Consider the following 16,595-nt stretch of genomic DNA (forward strand, 5'->3'; position numbering starts at 1 on the left):
TATGACAACTGCTTCGCATTCTCTTTATTGCATAGCTTTGTTACTTACAGAACTTTTAATAATCCAGAATATAGACTAAGATGTTACAAAGCAGAGTTTTAAAAATATACTTTGTTAAATGCTTACTTTGGACTACTTTTGATATTTTCCATGGTCAACTGTATAATAACTTTTAAAAGTAATTTTAAATATTTGAGCACAGAGTCCAATGGGGAGCTTGATCTCATGACCCTGAGATCATGACCTGAGCTGAAATCAAGAGTCAGATGCTTAACTGACTGAGCCTCCCAGGTGTCCCTGGATTATAAAGCTATTAAGTGAAAAACCATTTCATTTGCCTATTTTTCTTTTTGCAATAAATTAATATTAAAAATAATGTATATGAGTGGCATTATATGCTATTTCTTTTCAAGAAAATGCTAAATATAATTTCAACAAAACAATAGTATTTGGAAACTATGCAAAGCGATAGTATGGATAAATGAAAACGGTAACACAATATAAAAACATGATGACAATCTTAGTGCAAGTTTGTCATCAGTTGTGTGATCAGTACCTAGCAATATATTTTGCACTTTTCAAACAAGCTTTAAACATGTTCTGACTTTTGGATGTTATTATTCAACAGGGAAGTTTCATAAATATCATGAGGTAGATAGGTCAATGTCTCATTGCAGAGATTGAAGGCAGTAGGAAATAAAGTTTTATTTGTTTTTAATTGTATGATATGATTGCATTACTCTCATTCTTATTAGCTACAATTAAAACTTAAAGACAAAGAAAATATTGAAACCTGTAAAAGAATATTTATTGTAGGTATGTACAAAAACAGCTTAATCAAAGTTTTTAATATACTACATTTTCGTGGGCTTTCTGTAGCTTTATCTGTTTATAAAACAGATTTTTTGAGGCAGTAAAAAGAGGAAAGAGAAAAATAGACATTTGTTGTTTAGTAGAGTTCAAAATCTTTTGCTACTCCTCACTTAAAAATAGTATAGAATTTTAATTTCTACCATATTAAAGGTTTAAATTACTGTCAATTAACCAGCTCTGGAGCTTTGCCTCATAAAAATTACCCTCATTTCTTTAGGTATAGTTGGGTATACTTTTAAGTGGTGTTGTTTATCCTAGTTGTAAAACTGTTTTCATCCAATGATGCTTTGCTGAAAACCATGTGAATTTAACTTATCTCACTGTTGTTTTGTTTTGCTTTGTTTTTGCATGGAGAAACACTGATTACAACAATCTAATTCCAGTGACTTCTAGAACTGCAATATTCCTGGCTGGTGACACCTGCATAACTCAGATGAGAGTAGTGGGAAGAACACTGGACTGACCGAGGGTTATTTTTCGTTTTCATTATTACATGAAGGAATGCCTTAAACACAGCGCCCCCCAAAACAAACATATTAACAACGTGACAGATTTATTCAGTTGAAAAGGGTAGATTCCCATTAATATATTTTTGTTCTTATTGTTGTCGAACTACGATTTTTACTGAGAGATGGTTAAATATTGCAAAAATTTTGGTCCAATCTTGTTCTAGCACTAAAACTAACCCTTTAGTTTTCATGGCACCCCAAATTCCATCAGGATTCTACAGGGATTTTGTGCTGTATTGTTTACTGTCAGTTTAATAGATTTGACCTGTCTTTCAAACAATGCATCAAACAAATTGTAGTTTTTTTGTTTTTTTTTTAAGACATGAATATTACTATAACATTGACAACACGAGGCAAAAGCAGGTTTGCTTTTTTAAAAACCACAATATTTTTGCAAAATTCATAAGGCAATACTATTGATAAATAAAAATGTCAATACTGTAAAAAAAACCTCACTTTTTTTACAATCCATGTATTTGCAGCATCGTCTGTACTGATAACAGTTTACAATAATACATTTTGCATTTTTTTGCAGGCTTTAAACATTCTTCAACTTTTCAACTTACTCAACAGGAAAGCCTCACAACAATGCCATGAGGTAGATCATTTAATGTCTCATTTGATAGATGGAAAACATGAGGTAAAAGGTATTGCATGATTCCTATAACAACACTCAATAGGTCAGATAGCAAGCTAAAAATAGGGCATGTATATCCTGTTTTAAAAATCTATTTTCCATTTCTCAGATTTACTTAATGGCCTTTTGTACTTATTCCTCTCATTTGCATTAAAATATCTTGAATTGAATTGAGCATTGATTATCTAAGTCAGTGTACAGTTTCACAGATACATGCAAAAAAGCTATCAATCTTATGAAATGTAAATATAGCTACACAAAAGCATATATTCATTGTTATAGAACTTACACAGTAGAAATTTATTTATTTTATATACAGATTTGTTTTCCTGTTTTTAACAAAGATTTTGTTTAGCTTTAATATAAAAAGGTCAGTCTTGAATCAAGTATTTCTTAAATTTACTAAATATTCTCTAGAAAGCTTTGGGTGTTTCTCTGCATATAGAAGAAACTATAAACATTTAAGTTTTTACTCTGCTCTTCTACTGATATTTAATTATTAATTGTCATCAATTCAGAAATTTGGTGACATTTTCTTTTTAAAAGGAAAGTGTACAAGGATGATCTTTTGTGTTTATTGTATTTTAATATCAAGATGTAAATAATAACTAGGAAAACTTTAAAGTTAGATTTATCTTGCTTACATATATTACAGATAAACACATATACATAAAAATTAACAAAACTTTGTCACTAAAGAAACAGAAAGGCTAGATCTTTCTCTGATAAATCAGAACAAATCTAGTACTTGTGGTCTCACATCTGAGCCCTAAGGATGAATACTGCTGCATTTCTAGTCATAACCCTGGTGACAGCCGACCATGTACCATGCAACTGTGTCTATGACAGACATAGTCGCAAATATACGGAGATATCAAAAATGATTTTAAAAATCGAGTATTTTACTTAGGGTTTTTTTTACAGTGTAATTTAAGCATTCTGACATCAAATACATGATTTTAAAGGATAGCTTTTTAAAAGCATATTGTTTCATTGAGTCCAAGGCACATTAATAATAATTAATAGTAGGTAGTCCCTATTGAGATACTGTGTGCAGACACTATTCCAAGTGCTTTGCTTCTATTAATGCATTTAATCCTCATAACAACCATATGAGGTAGATAGTATTTTTATTTCTATTGTAGAGATGAAAGTGCTGATGCACAGAGATGTTAGGAAACTGGTGCCAGGACACACAGTTCATATGTGGCAGAGCCAACATTTAAGCTTGGGCAGGTGGTTCCAAAGCCTGTGTCTCTCTCTTTTTTTTTTTTAAAAGATTTTATTTATTTATTCATAGAGACAGAGACAGAGAGAGAGGGGGGCAGAGACACAGGCAGAGGGAGAAGCAGGCTCCATGCAGGGAGCCCGACCCGGGACTCAATCCTGGGTCTCCAGGATCACGCCCTGGGCTGCAGGCAGCACTAAACCGCTGCGCCACCGGGGCTGCCCCAAAGCCTGTGTCTCTATCACTAGACTCTGGGCTCTATTTAAGCCCCAAAGTCATTCACTCATTTGACAAATTAACTTAGTTTATCTTAAAGCTCATGGAGGCATTCCTTTCCTCCATATACAAGAAACATCCACACAGTGCTCAATATACATGAGGTACTGTTCTAAGTGCTTATACAAATCAATTCTCCCAACCTGATAGATATCTGACCTGTCAGAGAGCTGAAGACTTACAAAAGCACCAGTTACAATATGCTGATGTAAATATTTCTAAATAAATAATTGGACAGCTCATTCCACCAAAAATCTAAGGAGTATTCTCCCTATTAATCTTTTGGAAACAACTTTGTGTGCCTATGTCCCATTAGTTCTTTTTATATTCTTTGTCCACATGGAAAAATGCTCCCAAGATTCTTCCTTTGTCTTCTTCCTGGTCCAACTTCAACAGATATATGAACAGCAAGATGCTGTTAAACAATGAATCAAAAATGCTTCTTAGCAATACAACATGCATCCTGAAGCTAGTGCTTATGTGTATAACAATATTAACAATACATTCAGATACACTCAAACATGTTTTAAATGGCAACTCTTCTTGTTAATGATAATCCTTTGTATTATTATTTACAAACCCAGGTTGGAGTTCAAGTTATATTGTAAGTCCATACTTCTCCATTCTAGCCATTGAATGTCCAGCCATTAGTTTTAGAATGTTGAAGCTCTGAATTCTCGGGGAATGATGTTTTGCTACAAGAGTTACAAATGCTCCAGGTTATTATATATTAAGTTTTTGGCAGCCCTGGGAGCTCTTCATATTCTGTGAAAAAATGATGTTTCTTATCTTCCATCAGAGGAAAAGATTTGTAAATACTCATCTTATTAATAAGCATCAGTTTCCCTTGTGAAGAGTGAAGAGTTGGTTCAATTGCCATTTGCTGTGTCTTCCTCCCTCAGGGTAGAAAGAGTTCTCTATGCAAAGACCACCTTGTGATATTAAATTAGTCTGAGTCAGAGGATTTCTTGACATCCAGAAAAAAAACCTGATCCAAACCACATGACTATAAATAATACACAACATGCAGGGACTTCAGCTTCGTGTGCCATGGATATAATTCATGGACAATTCACACTAGATGCCAGTCTTTGAAGCAATCCATTCTCGATACTGAGTCACTCTCGTGTAGACCCCAGGTTTTTTGGGCAGAGCACATGACTGTCCCCAACTTACTATACCAACTAAGTACCAGATGTCATGATTATCATAAACCAGTGGTCCACCAGAATCACCCTTGAGAAAAAACAAAAATACATTTAAAATTATTAAATCCAATTTTTAATTCAGGAAGAAAGTCACTGCAATATCTCCCTTCCATAGAGGAAAAAAAAAAAAAAGGAAATTGGTACATGGAACAGGCAGCCAGACTAGAAATAAATTATATGATGTGTTTCTCTGAATTGAGTTAAAATTTTGTCCAAGACATTAAAGTGCATTGTTTTCTAGAAAGGCTAAACCTCATTCATAAGGAATGGTTACACTATTTCTGGTTCAATATCTTTGGATTTTTTTCTAGTTTGATTAGATAACTTATGCATGATTTAGTAAGTACATATATATAAAAGTTAGTATCCATGAGCATAGGTGGAAAGCTTTGATGATCTCTGAGTAAAGTTAGACTCTATATTATAGACCAATTCTTGGTCTTCTTGTCTTTCATACACCTAATTCTAATTTATGTTTGCTTGTTGGATTTCATATAAGCCCTCTTAAATCTGTTTTGGAACAAGGACAATTAAGTAAATAAACAGATATACATGTAGTGGTTGAAAGTATGGTCTTGGTAATTGAACTGCTAAGTTTCAAGACTAGCTCTGTTAATTACTGGCTGTGTGACTTACGGTAAGATAATTAACCTCTCTGTGCCTCTTCCACCTCACTCATTTATCCTTTTACCAACTACTTTTATCAAGTATTTATTGAGTTCCAGCTGTGTCCCAGGCATCCTGATGGGCATTCAGGATTCATCATGACCAAAAGTAAATGTTCCCTATACTCATAAACTTGAAGTTTAGGTTATAAAAAGAATATTAAACAAGCCCACATATTTCATCTCCTGATGAGATGTAATTGAGCTAATATCTAAAGGATTTAAGCATGAAAAGGAAGGTGGAGATATAAGATGTTCTAAACAGAGGGAACAGCATTGCAAATGCTCTTTGGCATGTAGGAGCCTGGCATACACAAAAGTCTGGGGGAAACAAAAGCAGGACTGAAGAGAAGACAGCAAGGGGGCAAGTACTGTGTGATGAGAATGGAGAGGTCAGGAGAACTAGTCCTTGAGGAACCATGTGGGTCCTTCTTAGAAGTTATATTTTCTATCTTAAGACTGAAGGTAAGCCACTAAAGTTTTTTAAGAAGGAGTTTAACAGGATATCAGATTAGTATCTTGTTAGAAATCATTGTGGCTTTCATATGACTAATGCAGGAAAGGAGTATAAAGGTAAATATAAGGAAACTAGCTGGATGACTAACTTCTCTGGATGGCGGGAGGTGGAGGTGGTGAAGATAAAGTGGGACAAGGGAAGCAAGAGATGACAGAGATATTTAAGGAGGTGAAATCCATGGGATTAGGTAATCAATTGGGTAAGGGGTAGAGAAAGAATGCTAGAGTGCCTTCTAGTCTCTAGCTAAATAGAATGAAAGGCGATGCCTTTCATAGAGACAAAAAAAAGAGAGGATCAGGTTGAAGGGGCAGAGAGCAGAAGAGTGTGTGACAGGTGTGACACTTTGAATTTGAGATATCTTTGAAATATCCAAGGGGAGTTGTCAAGTAGGAACTGAATATGTAAATCTGGAGATCAGAGGGGAGGTTGGGACTAGAAGTATAAATTCATGAATCATCTGTCAAAGGATGGCATATGAAGCTAAGGAAGAAAGTCAGGTCTTCTAGGGAGAAAGTACACAGTAAAAAGAGGGGCAGAATAGACCAAAATTTAATAGCAAGGATTAAGAGAATGAGCCTGCAAGGGAAGTAAAGAGAGAAGAAGCAGACAGACATGTAAGATGAAAATCATTACAAGCCAAGGAAGACAAGAAAGAGGGAGTGGTAAGCATTATTAGAAGGTGCTAGGAGATGAAAAAAAAAAGAGTAAAACAAAAAGATATTTGTTGAAGGTCATTGGTAGATCAGTGGAAACCTCAAGAAGAGCTATTTTGATGAAGTGATTCAGCAGAAACTATACTGAAATGGTTTGAAGGGAGCTGAGAAAATTGAGACAGTGAGTATGAACATTTTCCTGAATATTTCACAGTCAAGAGATAAGATGTGGTGCTAGCTGAAGGCATTATGGGTCAAGAAAAAGTTGGGTTTTTTTTTGTTTGTTTGTTTTGTTTTGTTTTGCCTTAACTTAAGAGAGTTGAATAGGATGCCTGGGTGGCTCGGTAGTGGAGCATCTGCCTTTGACTTGGATAATGATCCTGGAGTCCCACATCGGGCTCCCCACAGGGAGCCTGCTTCCCCCTCTACCTATGTCTCTGCCCCTCCCTGTGTGTGTGTGTCTCTCTCTATGAAAAAATAAAGTATTTTTTAAAATAAATAAATAAATAAAACTAAAAAAGAGAGATGAATAGAAAAGGATCTAGTTGCAAGAGAAATCTTGACTATGAAAAGAGAGGAAACAATGCTAATGTAAACTTCCCCAAAAGGCCAAGAAGAAAATGAGCAGAGAAGGGATCAGCCTCAGAGAAGAGGTCACTTTCCTGTTATGACCTAAGCTGAATGTGGAGCAAAGGGGTTCAGATGAAGACAGGTCTGCCGCTTGGTGCTGGGAAGATGAGAAAATCCTCTACTTATGACTTCTATTTTTCCTTGAAAACTGGAAAACAAATAATCAGTTGAGAATAAAAAGGTAGAAAAAAGGGATCCCTGGGTGGCGCAGCGGTTTGGCGCCTGCCTTTGGCCCAGGGCGCGATCCTGGAGACCCGGGATTGAATCCCACGTCAGGCTCCAGGTGCATGGAGCCTGCTTCTCCCTCTCCCTCTGCCTGTGTCTCTGCCTCTCTCTCTCTCTGTGTGTGACTGTCATAAATAAATAAAAAATTTAAAAAAATGGTAGAAAAAATCCCAAAAGTTAAGGAAAGTGGAAAGTGTAGGGAAAATTCAGAGGAAGGTGGATTTGGAAAAAAAACACAAAAATAAGATTGTCACTTTTGTTATCCAGAACGTATAGTGGTACCAATGTGTTCTGTTATAATTTTTCCAGGAGCATATGACTTCATAAGTACAGGCAGAGAGAGAGAGAGAAAGAGAGATTAAGTAATTGAGTTCTTCCAGCTTTGGGATTTTGTCAGACAGAAACACTGAAAAGAGAGATCAAGAAGAGAACTTGGGATATTAGCAAGTGTTCAGAGAATGATTAATAGTGAAATCTAAGTTAGTCAAGTTGACAGTGGAAGAAAGAATGAATGGAATGTGATAAAGCAGAGAAGCAATGGTCTATATATCTTTATGAAGTCGAAGAAAAGTGACATTTTATTCAGCCAACAAATATTTGTGCCAGGCACTGTGTTAGGTGTTGGTAATATAGTAGTAAATCAAATAGACCTCCCCAAACCTGTGCCTTCATGAAGTTTATATTCTGGTTTAGTGGGAGAGACAGAAAATAAACCATCTAAATAAAATAGATTATATACTGGATGGTGATAAAAGCTAAAGGACAAAATAAAACAAAGAAAGGACACTATATACATATGTGTGGCTGTGTATGTTGGGGGATGAGGACTGGTAGGTTGAGGTGCAACATAAAGAGCGTGGCCTAAGGAGCAGGAATAGCTTAAAATGCAGGCCAGAAGGATTGAAGATAGTTGTTAAATAGGAAGATTTGGGGAATTAGTATTTTTGGACATGGAACAATTTTGGGTGACAAGGCTCAAGATGTGACTCTAGAAATGATGACTGAGAAGTGAAGATCACTGGGGGTTAGGAAACTAGGAACTAAAAATCCAAGATTTCAATCGTGGGATCGACATTAGTACTACAGGCTTGGGATGGAGAGGAAAGCTGTTTCAAGTATCAAGATCATTGTAGAGAGAGAGGGATGAAGAGAGAGACTTGTAGGCCAGGGAATGAAAACAAGATGCACGAGAGATGATGCCAAAGCCGAATAAATGGTCTTCAGAGGAGAGATTTCTCTGTCTTTTGTTTCCAATTTTGTTTAAGAAAAAAAATAGAATAGAACAGTAATTGTTTGAACCAGAAATAGGGAGCAATTAGACTTTAATCTCTTAATTTGCAAAATAGGCATAATAATAGTACCTCTTCGATTTCACCATATTAAATAAAACAATATATAAAAAATGCTAAGCTCTTGGCTTGGTACCCAGTAAACACTCGATACAAGAACTTTTTAATATTATGATTATTAAATAAACTGAATTCTTGGTGAAAGAGATGACTTTTTTTTCCTCTCCCAGAGGAAATACATGCCAAGTTTAGAAATAGCTAATGGAAATTTTCCTTTCAAAATTTTGACGTTGGTTTTGGACTTACCTTACATGCATCTACTTTTCCTTCCATGAATCCAGCACATAGCATTCCTGAAGTTATCAGGCCATCGTACACATCCTTTCTATTACACACATCGGTGCTTATGGTTTCAACCCTGGCTTGCCGAAGTTTATTTTGTGTGGGTCCTATTACACAAACAAACATACACATACAAACAGAAAATGTGTTCTTTGAATATAACTGTATCTAAAACATGTAAAACACATATATTGCATATTCCTAGGAACAAAAACAAAAGATTATTAACATTAATTATAATGAATTATTGCCTGATTTATGTTGTTTCATAAATGTCTAAATGCAAGGAGCTATACACATGCACATTCCAATATTATATCATATTTGTGAAGCTTCAAGTTATTAGAACCCCTACAAAACTATATGTAATAGTGTTCGTGGATGCACTTCTTTTTATTTCATGAGAAGAGGGTTCGCCATACTGATCTTGACCAATTGCTACCCTTTTCTGTATAAGGAAATTAAGTCTCAGGGAAGTACATTTATTTTCTGAAAGATATTCAAGCAGATATTCAAGCAGATATTCATGAGCTGCACAGTGCTGTTTGCCCTATTCTATGTTATAGTACGTTATTTAGGGGTGTCTTGAAGCATGGGAACAGAACCAATGCCCAAGATATGTTAGCAATCTCATGCCAGTATGGAGAAAGGTTGGAGGTTACATGAAGGAAAGGAAGTAGCTTAGGACTCCAGATTGAAGCTGTTGGTGAATAGTCCTAAATTAGTGATGAAGGCAGAGAACACGAAAGGAGACTTGTAACAACATCTGATGAAGTCCAGTTGGAGATGAGGCTTTTGGGAAATTTTACATATAATAGAGCTCTGTCAAGAAAAAAAAAAAAAGCCAGGGGTTCCTGGATGGCTCAGTTGGTTAAGCATCTGCCTTCAGCTCAGGTCATGATCCCAGAGTCCTGGGATCCATCCCCGCCCCCCCCATTGTGCTCCCTGTTCAGCAGGGAGTCTGCTTCTCCCTCTGCCCCTCCTCCTGCTTGTGCTCACTTACAAATAAATAAGTAAAATCCATTAGCATTTGTCTCTTACTTTCTTCAGGATGATTTTTGATAGAACCTTAAACATTTCTTATTTCCCACTTTAAAACAATTGATCTCTCTCTTCAGTGTGGAATGAGCTAATACCTAGAAATCTTAAGTTCTGGTCTCCGATTTATAGAACTGGTATCTTTCAACACCCATGAGATGAGACAGATGAAAAGAAATATATTTTAAATTAACTAACCAAAATGAAAACTCTCAAAACATTCACAAAACACTTTATGCTTATAATCATCAGAAATCCTCATTAAAATGAGGAAGCATTTAGACAGAAAGAAGAAAGAAAGAAAGGAAAGAAAGAGAAAGAGAGAAAGAAAGAAAGAGAAGAAGAAAGAAAGAAAAAGAAAGAAAGAAAGAAAGAAAGAAAAAGAAGAAAGAAAGAAAGAAAGAAAGAAAGAAAGAAAGAAAGAAAGAAAGAAAGAAAGAAAGAAAGAAAAAATAAAGAAAAAAGCTCTATCATTGGGGCACCTAAGTGGCTCAGCCAGTTAAGGGTCTGACTCTTGGTTTCAGCTCAGGTCATGGTCTCAGGGTTGTGAGATTGAGCCACATGTCAGGCTCTGCGTTCAGTGTGGACTTTGCTCAAGATTCTCTCCCTCGCCTTTTCCTTCTGCCTCTCCCCCGCTACTCCTTTGCCCATATGCTCTCTCTCTCTCCATAAATAAATACATAAATACATAAATAAATACATACATAAATAAAATCTTTAAAAAGCTATCATTAAGATTGTGATCTGAAGTATATGCTAACTAGGAGTTTCAACCTCTGGGAAACACAATTTAGACTACTCCCTTGTAGTTCCGTAGTAGTATTTTGGCCCTTCTTGTAGCACCTAAAATTGTCCGTTCTTCTCTTCTCTATTAGCCTTTCCTCTTTTTCACTGCTGCTCCAATTAATTGTGAACTCAAGGAAAAGGACTCGATTCCTTTTACTTTCTAACCATACCATCCTGTTCTGCTCTAGGCCATACACATTGGAAGCATCAACATTATTTTTACGAAAAGTATGAAAAGGGATTCCTAGGACAGCTCCTTAGAGTTCAAGATAAATGTGTACTAAGTCTATTAGTTTGAACTACTCACCATCATCTACAATGGATCCGAAACCTGTGACAAATACACTTGTTTTAGGTGGCAACTTTATAGATGAATCTGGGAGGCAAACTCTCTGGACTATATTTGAAAACTCAACTCGAGTAGTAAGCTGAGCCAAAGCAATGTCATTTTCATTTGTTTCTCTGTGGTAGTTTTCATGAAGGATAATTTTCCCCAGACTTCGCTGCACTGCAGGTGGTGTTATAGTTGTACCAAAAGTAGCAATCCATTGCCTTGGGTCTTTATTTCTGCAAAAAATTTAAGAGTAAGGTTTGTGATGTTCAACTGTATCTTTTAAAAGAGATTGAGATTGTATTTCTTGGCGCACCTGGGTGGCTCAGTGGTTGAGCATCTGCCTTTGGCTCAGGTCATAATCCCAGGGTCCTGGGATCGAGTCTTGCATCCAGCTCCCTGCATGGAGCCTGCTTCTCCCTCTGCCTGTGTCTCTGCCTCTCTCTCTCTCTCTCTGTGTCTCTCATGAATAAATAAATAAAATCTTTTTTTAAAAAAAGAGATGAAGATTGTATTTCTCCCAACTACTGGGATTATGCTCCTGAAAAATCTCTCTGGTGGGAGAATTTGCCATTGTTGGCCTTATGGCAAATAGAGTTTAAAATATTAATGAGACAAGTGAGTGTACAAAAGCCCTTAAAAATATTTTACATCCTCTAAAATTAAAAGGAGCACAGCAGCTAATTGGAATTTTCATGCTTTATTTTTATTAATAATAGTAATTAATATTTATAATTAATTGCCAATCTTTTAATTCCTCGTTAAAAACTCTTCAGATTCTTTCTTCTATAATTTCAATGCAATGTGTAGAAATTTATTTTGATTTGTTTTGGATAATATGGATACTAGGAGGCATTTTCCGTCTGTATCAGACATTCCAACCATTCTTACTTAATGACTTACTTGTTTGCTCTTGTATACTGTAGCTTACTGTGATCTTTGACACAAAGTGTGATCTTCCCTGCTTCACAAACACTTATGTGCACACTGGTTTGTTTCTCCACCCTCTGCCCATACACTATCTAGATCTATCTAATTCAATGTCATGCTGTTAGACTCTCCCCTTGCCCCACCACTCCTGCTTTTGACCTGGTCTGGTCAGTCCCTTTTAGCATTTTTGAGGATCTTCCCCACACAGAAGCTTTTCTCTCCCACAAGCTTCCATTACAAGCAAATTCTCTCTAGTACTACTCTCTTTACCTCCCTATTCTTTCCCAAAGCCCAGTTTCCTGTTTTTCTACTTATCCCTGTGAAATATATAGAATCTTGAAATTGTCTGTGTAAAGGAAAATTATGTAGAAGGAGATCACACGGAGAAGAATTCGTAAAGGGGGTTTCCTTGTTCATGCAGGATTACTGTGTTGGTGAATCAAGAACTTCTAAATGTAGTAAAAAACCTGAAAGATCAGTGATTTTCAAAGTATTCTGTACTGCCCTCAGGGATGAGCAGGCTTGGTGTGTCTAAGAGTGGAAGAAAGGAGGTGGGCATCACAAAGACCTAGAGATGGGGAAGGCTATTTTATTTATTTAATACTTTAAAGGAAGATTTTATTTGACGCAGAAATCTTAGGGCTGTACGACCCAGCAATTGCACTGCTGGGGATTTACCCCAAAGATACAGATGCAGTAAAACACCGGGACACCTGCACCCCGATGTTTCTAGCAGCAATGTCCACAATAGCCAAACTGTGGAAGGAGCCTCGGTGTCCATGGAAAGATGAATGGATAAAGAAGATGTGGTTTATGTATACAATGGAATATTCCTCAGCCATTAGAAATGACAAATACCCACCATTTGCTTCCACGTGGATGGAACTGGAGGGTATTATGCTGAGTGAAGTAAGTCAATTGGAGAAGGACAAACATTATATGGTCTCATTCATTTGGGGAATATAAAAATTAGTGAAAGGGAATAAAGGGAAAGGAGAGAAAATGAGTGAAAATATCAGTGCGGGTGACAAAACATGAGAGACACCCAACTCTGGGAAATGAACAAGGGGTAGTGGAAGGGGAAATGGGTGGGGGGTTGGGGTGACTGGGTGATGGCAATGAGGGGGGCACTTGGCGGGATGAGCACTGGGTGTTATGCTATATGTTGGCAAATTGAACTCCAATAAAAAAAATTTAAAAAAAAGAAATCTTAGGGCTGAAGCATCCTTTTGAAAACTAGAAATCTGGAGGATACAAAGAAATATATGACTTGTCAGTCCTTAAGAGCTCATAGACTGAGTAGATCAAATAGAAATACCCTATCCCTGCATGTATTGTCCACTAAAAAGGGATCTCATGGAATAGACTCAATTCAATCAATATTTTATGGATAAAGATACTGAAACTTAGAAGTTAAATGACTCACTCAGGTAAATGATATATCCAGTGGGTTAGTGTCAGAAAGAGATGGCCTGTGGCTCCTGACATGCTGTCAAGAACTTTGTTCCCACCCACACTGTGGCACAAAGATTGGGATCAATTTTCATGGACCTAAGGGTATGAAGATTTGTCTTAAACACAAGTCTTAAAAATACTCTATTTCTGTAGAAAAGATACACTTATAATAATTTCAAAGTTATTTGGATAATTGTGATATTCTCCTCAAAGTACACTGTATTTTTCTTTCATGATAGTATAATGCAAGGTGCATTTATAGCATTGGGAGAGTTATATCACCCCCAAAATTGAACTCTTTTTCTCCAGGACCATCACCTTTCCCAACTGTTTTGAATTATCACATTTGGCATAAAAATAGGCTATAATATCTAAAAAATTCTTCTTTTGAGTCCACAACCACCCTTAACGGTCAAATTTCTCTGTTCCCATTCATTTAAAAACTCCTTGAAAGTGGTATCTAAACTCACAGAATCCAAGTATTTCTTCCAATTCTCTCTTGAATTTATTCCTCTCCCCATATACCACTAATACTAGTGTCTCTTATGAAGGTCACCAGTTATGTCTATTTTATCACACTCAGTGGCTGATCTCTGTTAGATGATATCTCACACAGAGACTTCACTCGACCTGCTGAGACATGTTTTTCAATCATTGTATTTTATATTCTGCATTAGATATTAATAAATTGACATTCTGGGTTTATTTATCTCTAATTTATATAAACAAAGGTCAGTTATAAACTAAAATGGGGGGTGCCTGGGTGGCTCAGTCAATTAAGTGTCTGCCTGTGGCTTAGGTCAATTCCTGGAATTGAGCCCCACATCTGGCTCCCTACTCAGCAGGGAGCCTATTTCTCCCTCTCCTGCTCCCCCTGCTTGTGCTCTGTCAAATAAATAAAAAAATAAATAAATCTTAAAAAAAAAAAAAACCTAATATGGATGACACCCTCCAAAACAAGTGCAAAAATTGGAGAACTACATGAACTCCAAAATCAGAAAGCTTTAAATTAATGGAACTCAAGTTCCCCTAAAGCATGATGCTAATTATTTTGAGGATTATAAATGTATATAAGTGAATCCCTTTTTTTCTCTAATGATAGAGTGACAGTCACTTTAAATCCCCTGGTCATTTTCATTATACCTCTACCCATAAAGAAAGGTGTAGACACCTTGGAACTGTTTGGGTGTTACTCTTGGAAGAATGGCAAAGAGCCCCCTCATCTACCAACCATAGTTTCCTCTGAAAAAGAGTGTGAACAATGCCACTGTCCAGGGCTTTATTCAGAGCTTTTGTCTTTTGAGAGTTTAAAAGAAGCCTCAGGGAGGAGAGATGAGTTGTGCTTGATCTCCTGGGGCAACAGGAGGTCCATGTATGTGAACTGACACAGCTGAATCTTAGAAGCGATAGCTGTGAAAGCCCAAGCAGCGCACTCCTGTCAAGTCATATATGATGAGTTTTCAGAAAGGCAGTCAAACAGGATGGCAAGTCCCTCTCGTCATACACATACTTCTCTGAAACACACAGCTCACATGGTTCTTAAAGGAAGAGCTCCAAGAGTGTTATCCTTTATTTTTTCTTGCCTATAAAGTGATGGTGGATGTTGACAGAGAATAAAGGGGTTAATGAGAGAAAAAGAATGTTAACAGAAGCAGCTGAGTTTTTTTCTTCAGTACATGGAAGAGTTTATATTTGTTACATGTATAACAATCAGTCTTGACACTTACAATAATTTATGATAGAGTAGGAAAGATAACACTAGTGTTATGATAATATAGGAAAATACGTGGTTGGAACCATAAGAGTGAAACAAACCAAACATCATAAATATTGAGAAAAGAGAGAAAGGAGCACATGAATGAGGAGTAGAGCAAGCATCATGCATTTAGAGGACAGAGCAGGATCCATTCTGAATGGAGTAAAAGAGAAACTGGTGAGCTAAGCTTTTCCCAAGCGCTGAATTGGTGGCAATTGATGACCAAGCCAAGAAGACTCACAACAGCCCTGGGAACTTACTTGCGGAAGCAGTGAGCTGCTGTGAGCAGCCATGTGTTACTGATGAGGCTGGCTCCACACTGATGACCTGCCCCTATGAGCTGGAGACTGGCCTGCCATGGCCACTCTCCTTCCATGGCTGTTTCCCTCCCTTGGACAATCCTTTCAGTAGAAGAGGATGCTGATAAAGGCATGTTTGAAGATGTCATCCTTATTCCACAGCCTGTCACAGAAATACATGTTAGCTTGTTTTCATGAAAAGGAGGACAAAAGGGCATATGCTGATTCGCATTGGGTGCAGATGCTTTGGCAGTCGCTTGTGCCTACTGTTCTTTAACCTTTTTCTGGGACTCAGTGTCTGAGGTTAGTCTGCAGGGGTCCTTCTGATCCTGTTGAGGTTCAGAAGAAATATTGACTAATCCATCAAGGCATTCAGTCTGGGGATTAACTTCTTGTCTCTCCCTATTAAGCATATATGGATGGATAAATAGAGAGGTAGAGAAGTAACTTATTGAGCATTACATACAGGTCCTCTGCTAAGTATTTGGATTTATTTATAGCAACAGACTTCTCAGATGAGAAAACTGCATCTTGGAAAGAGAACATAAATTTCTGGAGGTCACTCAGCTGGTGAGTGACATAAAATTAGGAGGATCTACATCAAAGCTTGTGTTCTTGCTCCTGAGAGAGAGCCCAGTACTGAATGCAGGTCATGATTCTCCCTTGACATGAATTTATACATTGTCTTTGCAAGCCTTGAATTTAAAGTCTTAATAATGACCTTTTTTGGTTTTCTAAAACTTGAAACACTAGTTTTTAAAAAATTCTGATTCCCTGACAACAAACCTTTAATTTGTTAGAGCTCAAATCAACCTTAATAAGACTTGAAAGAATATTGATATATTTTATTAATGTAACTTTTATTTTCATTTTTTATTTATTTTTTAAAAGATTTTATTTATCTTTTAAGGAGGTGGGAAGGGGAGGGGAGGGACAAAGAGGAAGGAA

General features: G+C 36.7%; 1 protein-coding gene and 1 long non-coding RNA gene across 3 annotated transcripts in view; one reads left to right on the plus strand and one right to left on the minus strand.

Moving 5' to 3' along the window:
• Positions 1 to 786: 786 nt before the first annotated feature.
• The window catches only part of LOC144283724 (transmembrane protease serine 11F), a 94,211-nt gene continuing 78,402 nt past the window's right edge, over positions 787 to 16,595 (minus strand). Inside the window, exons 8-11 of the mRNA XM_077848207.1 lie at positions 15,609 to 15,810; positions 11,184 to 11,443; positions 9,017 to 9,159; positions 787 to 4,759 (exon numbers count right to left, since the gene is read on the minus strand). Of these exons, the coding sequence (XP_077704333.1) occupies positions 4,601 to 4,759; positions 9,017 to 9,159; positions 11,184 to 11,443; positions 15,609 to 15,810 (764 nt within the window). The 3' untranslated portion in view covers positions 787 to 4,600. The remainder of the gene's footprint in view (positions 4,760 to 9,016; positions 9,160 to 11,183; positions 11,444 to 15,608; positions 15,811 to 16,595) is intronic.
• LOC144283725 (uncharacterized) overlaps positions 6,088 to 16,595 on the plus strand; it is a 35,210-nt gene continuing 24,702 nt past the window's right edge. For both annotated transcript variants that reach the window (XR_013352279.1, XR_013352280.1), the window contains exon 1: positions 6,088 to 6,747. This is a non-coding gene — a long non-coding RNA (uncharacterized LOC144283725). The remainder of the gene's footprint in view (positions 6,748 to 16,595) is intronic.

This window comes from Canis aureus, chromosome 14, assembly GCF_053574225.1.
Source record: "Canis aureus isolate CA01 chromosome 14, VMU_Caureus_v.1.0, whole genome shotgun sequence".
NCBI classification, from domain to species: Eukaryota; Metazoa; Chordata; class Mammalia; order Carnivora; family Canidae; genus Canis; species Canis aureus.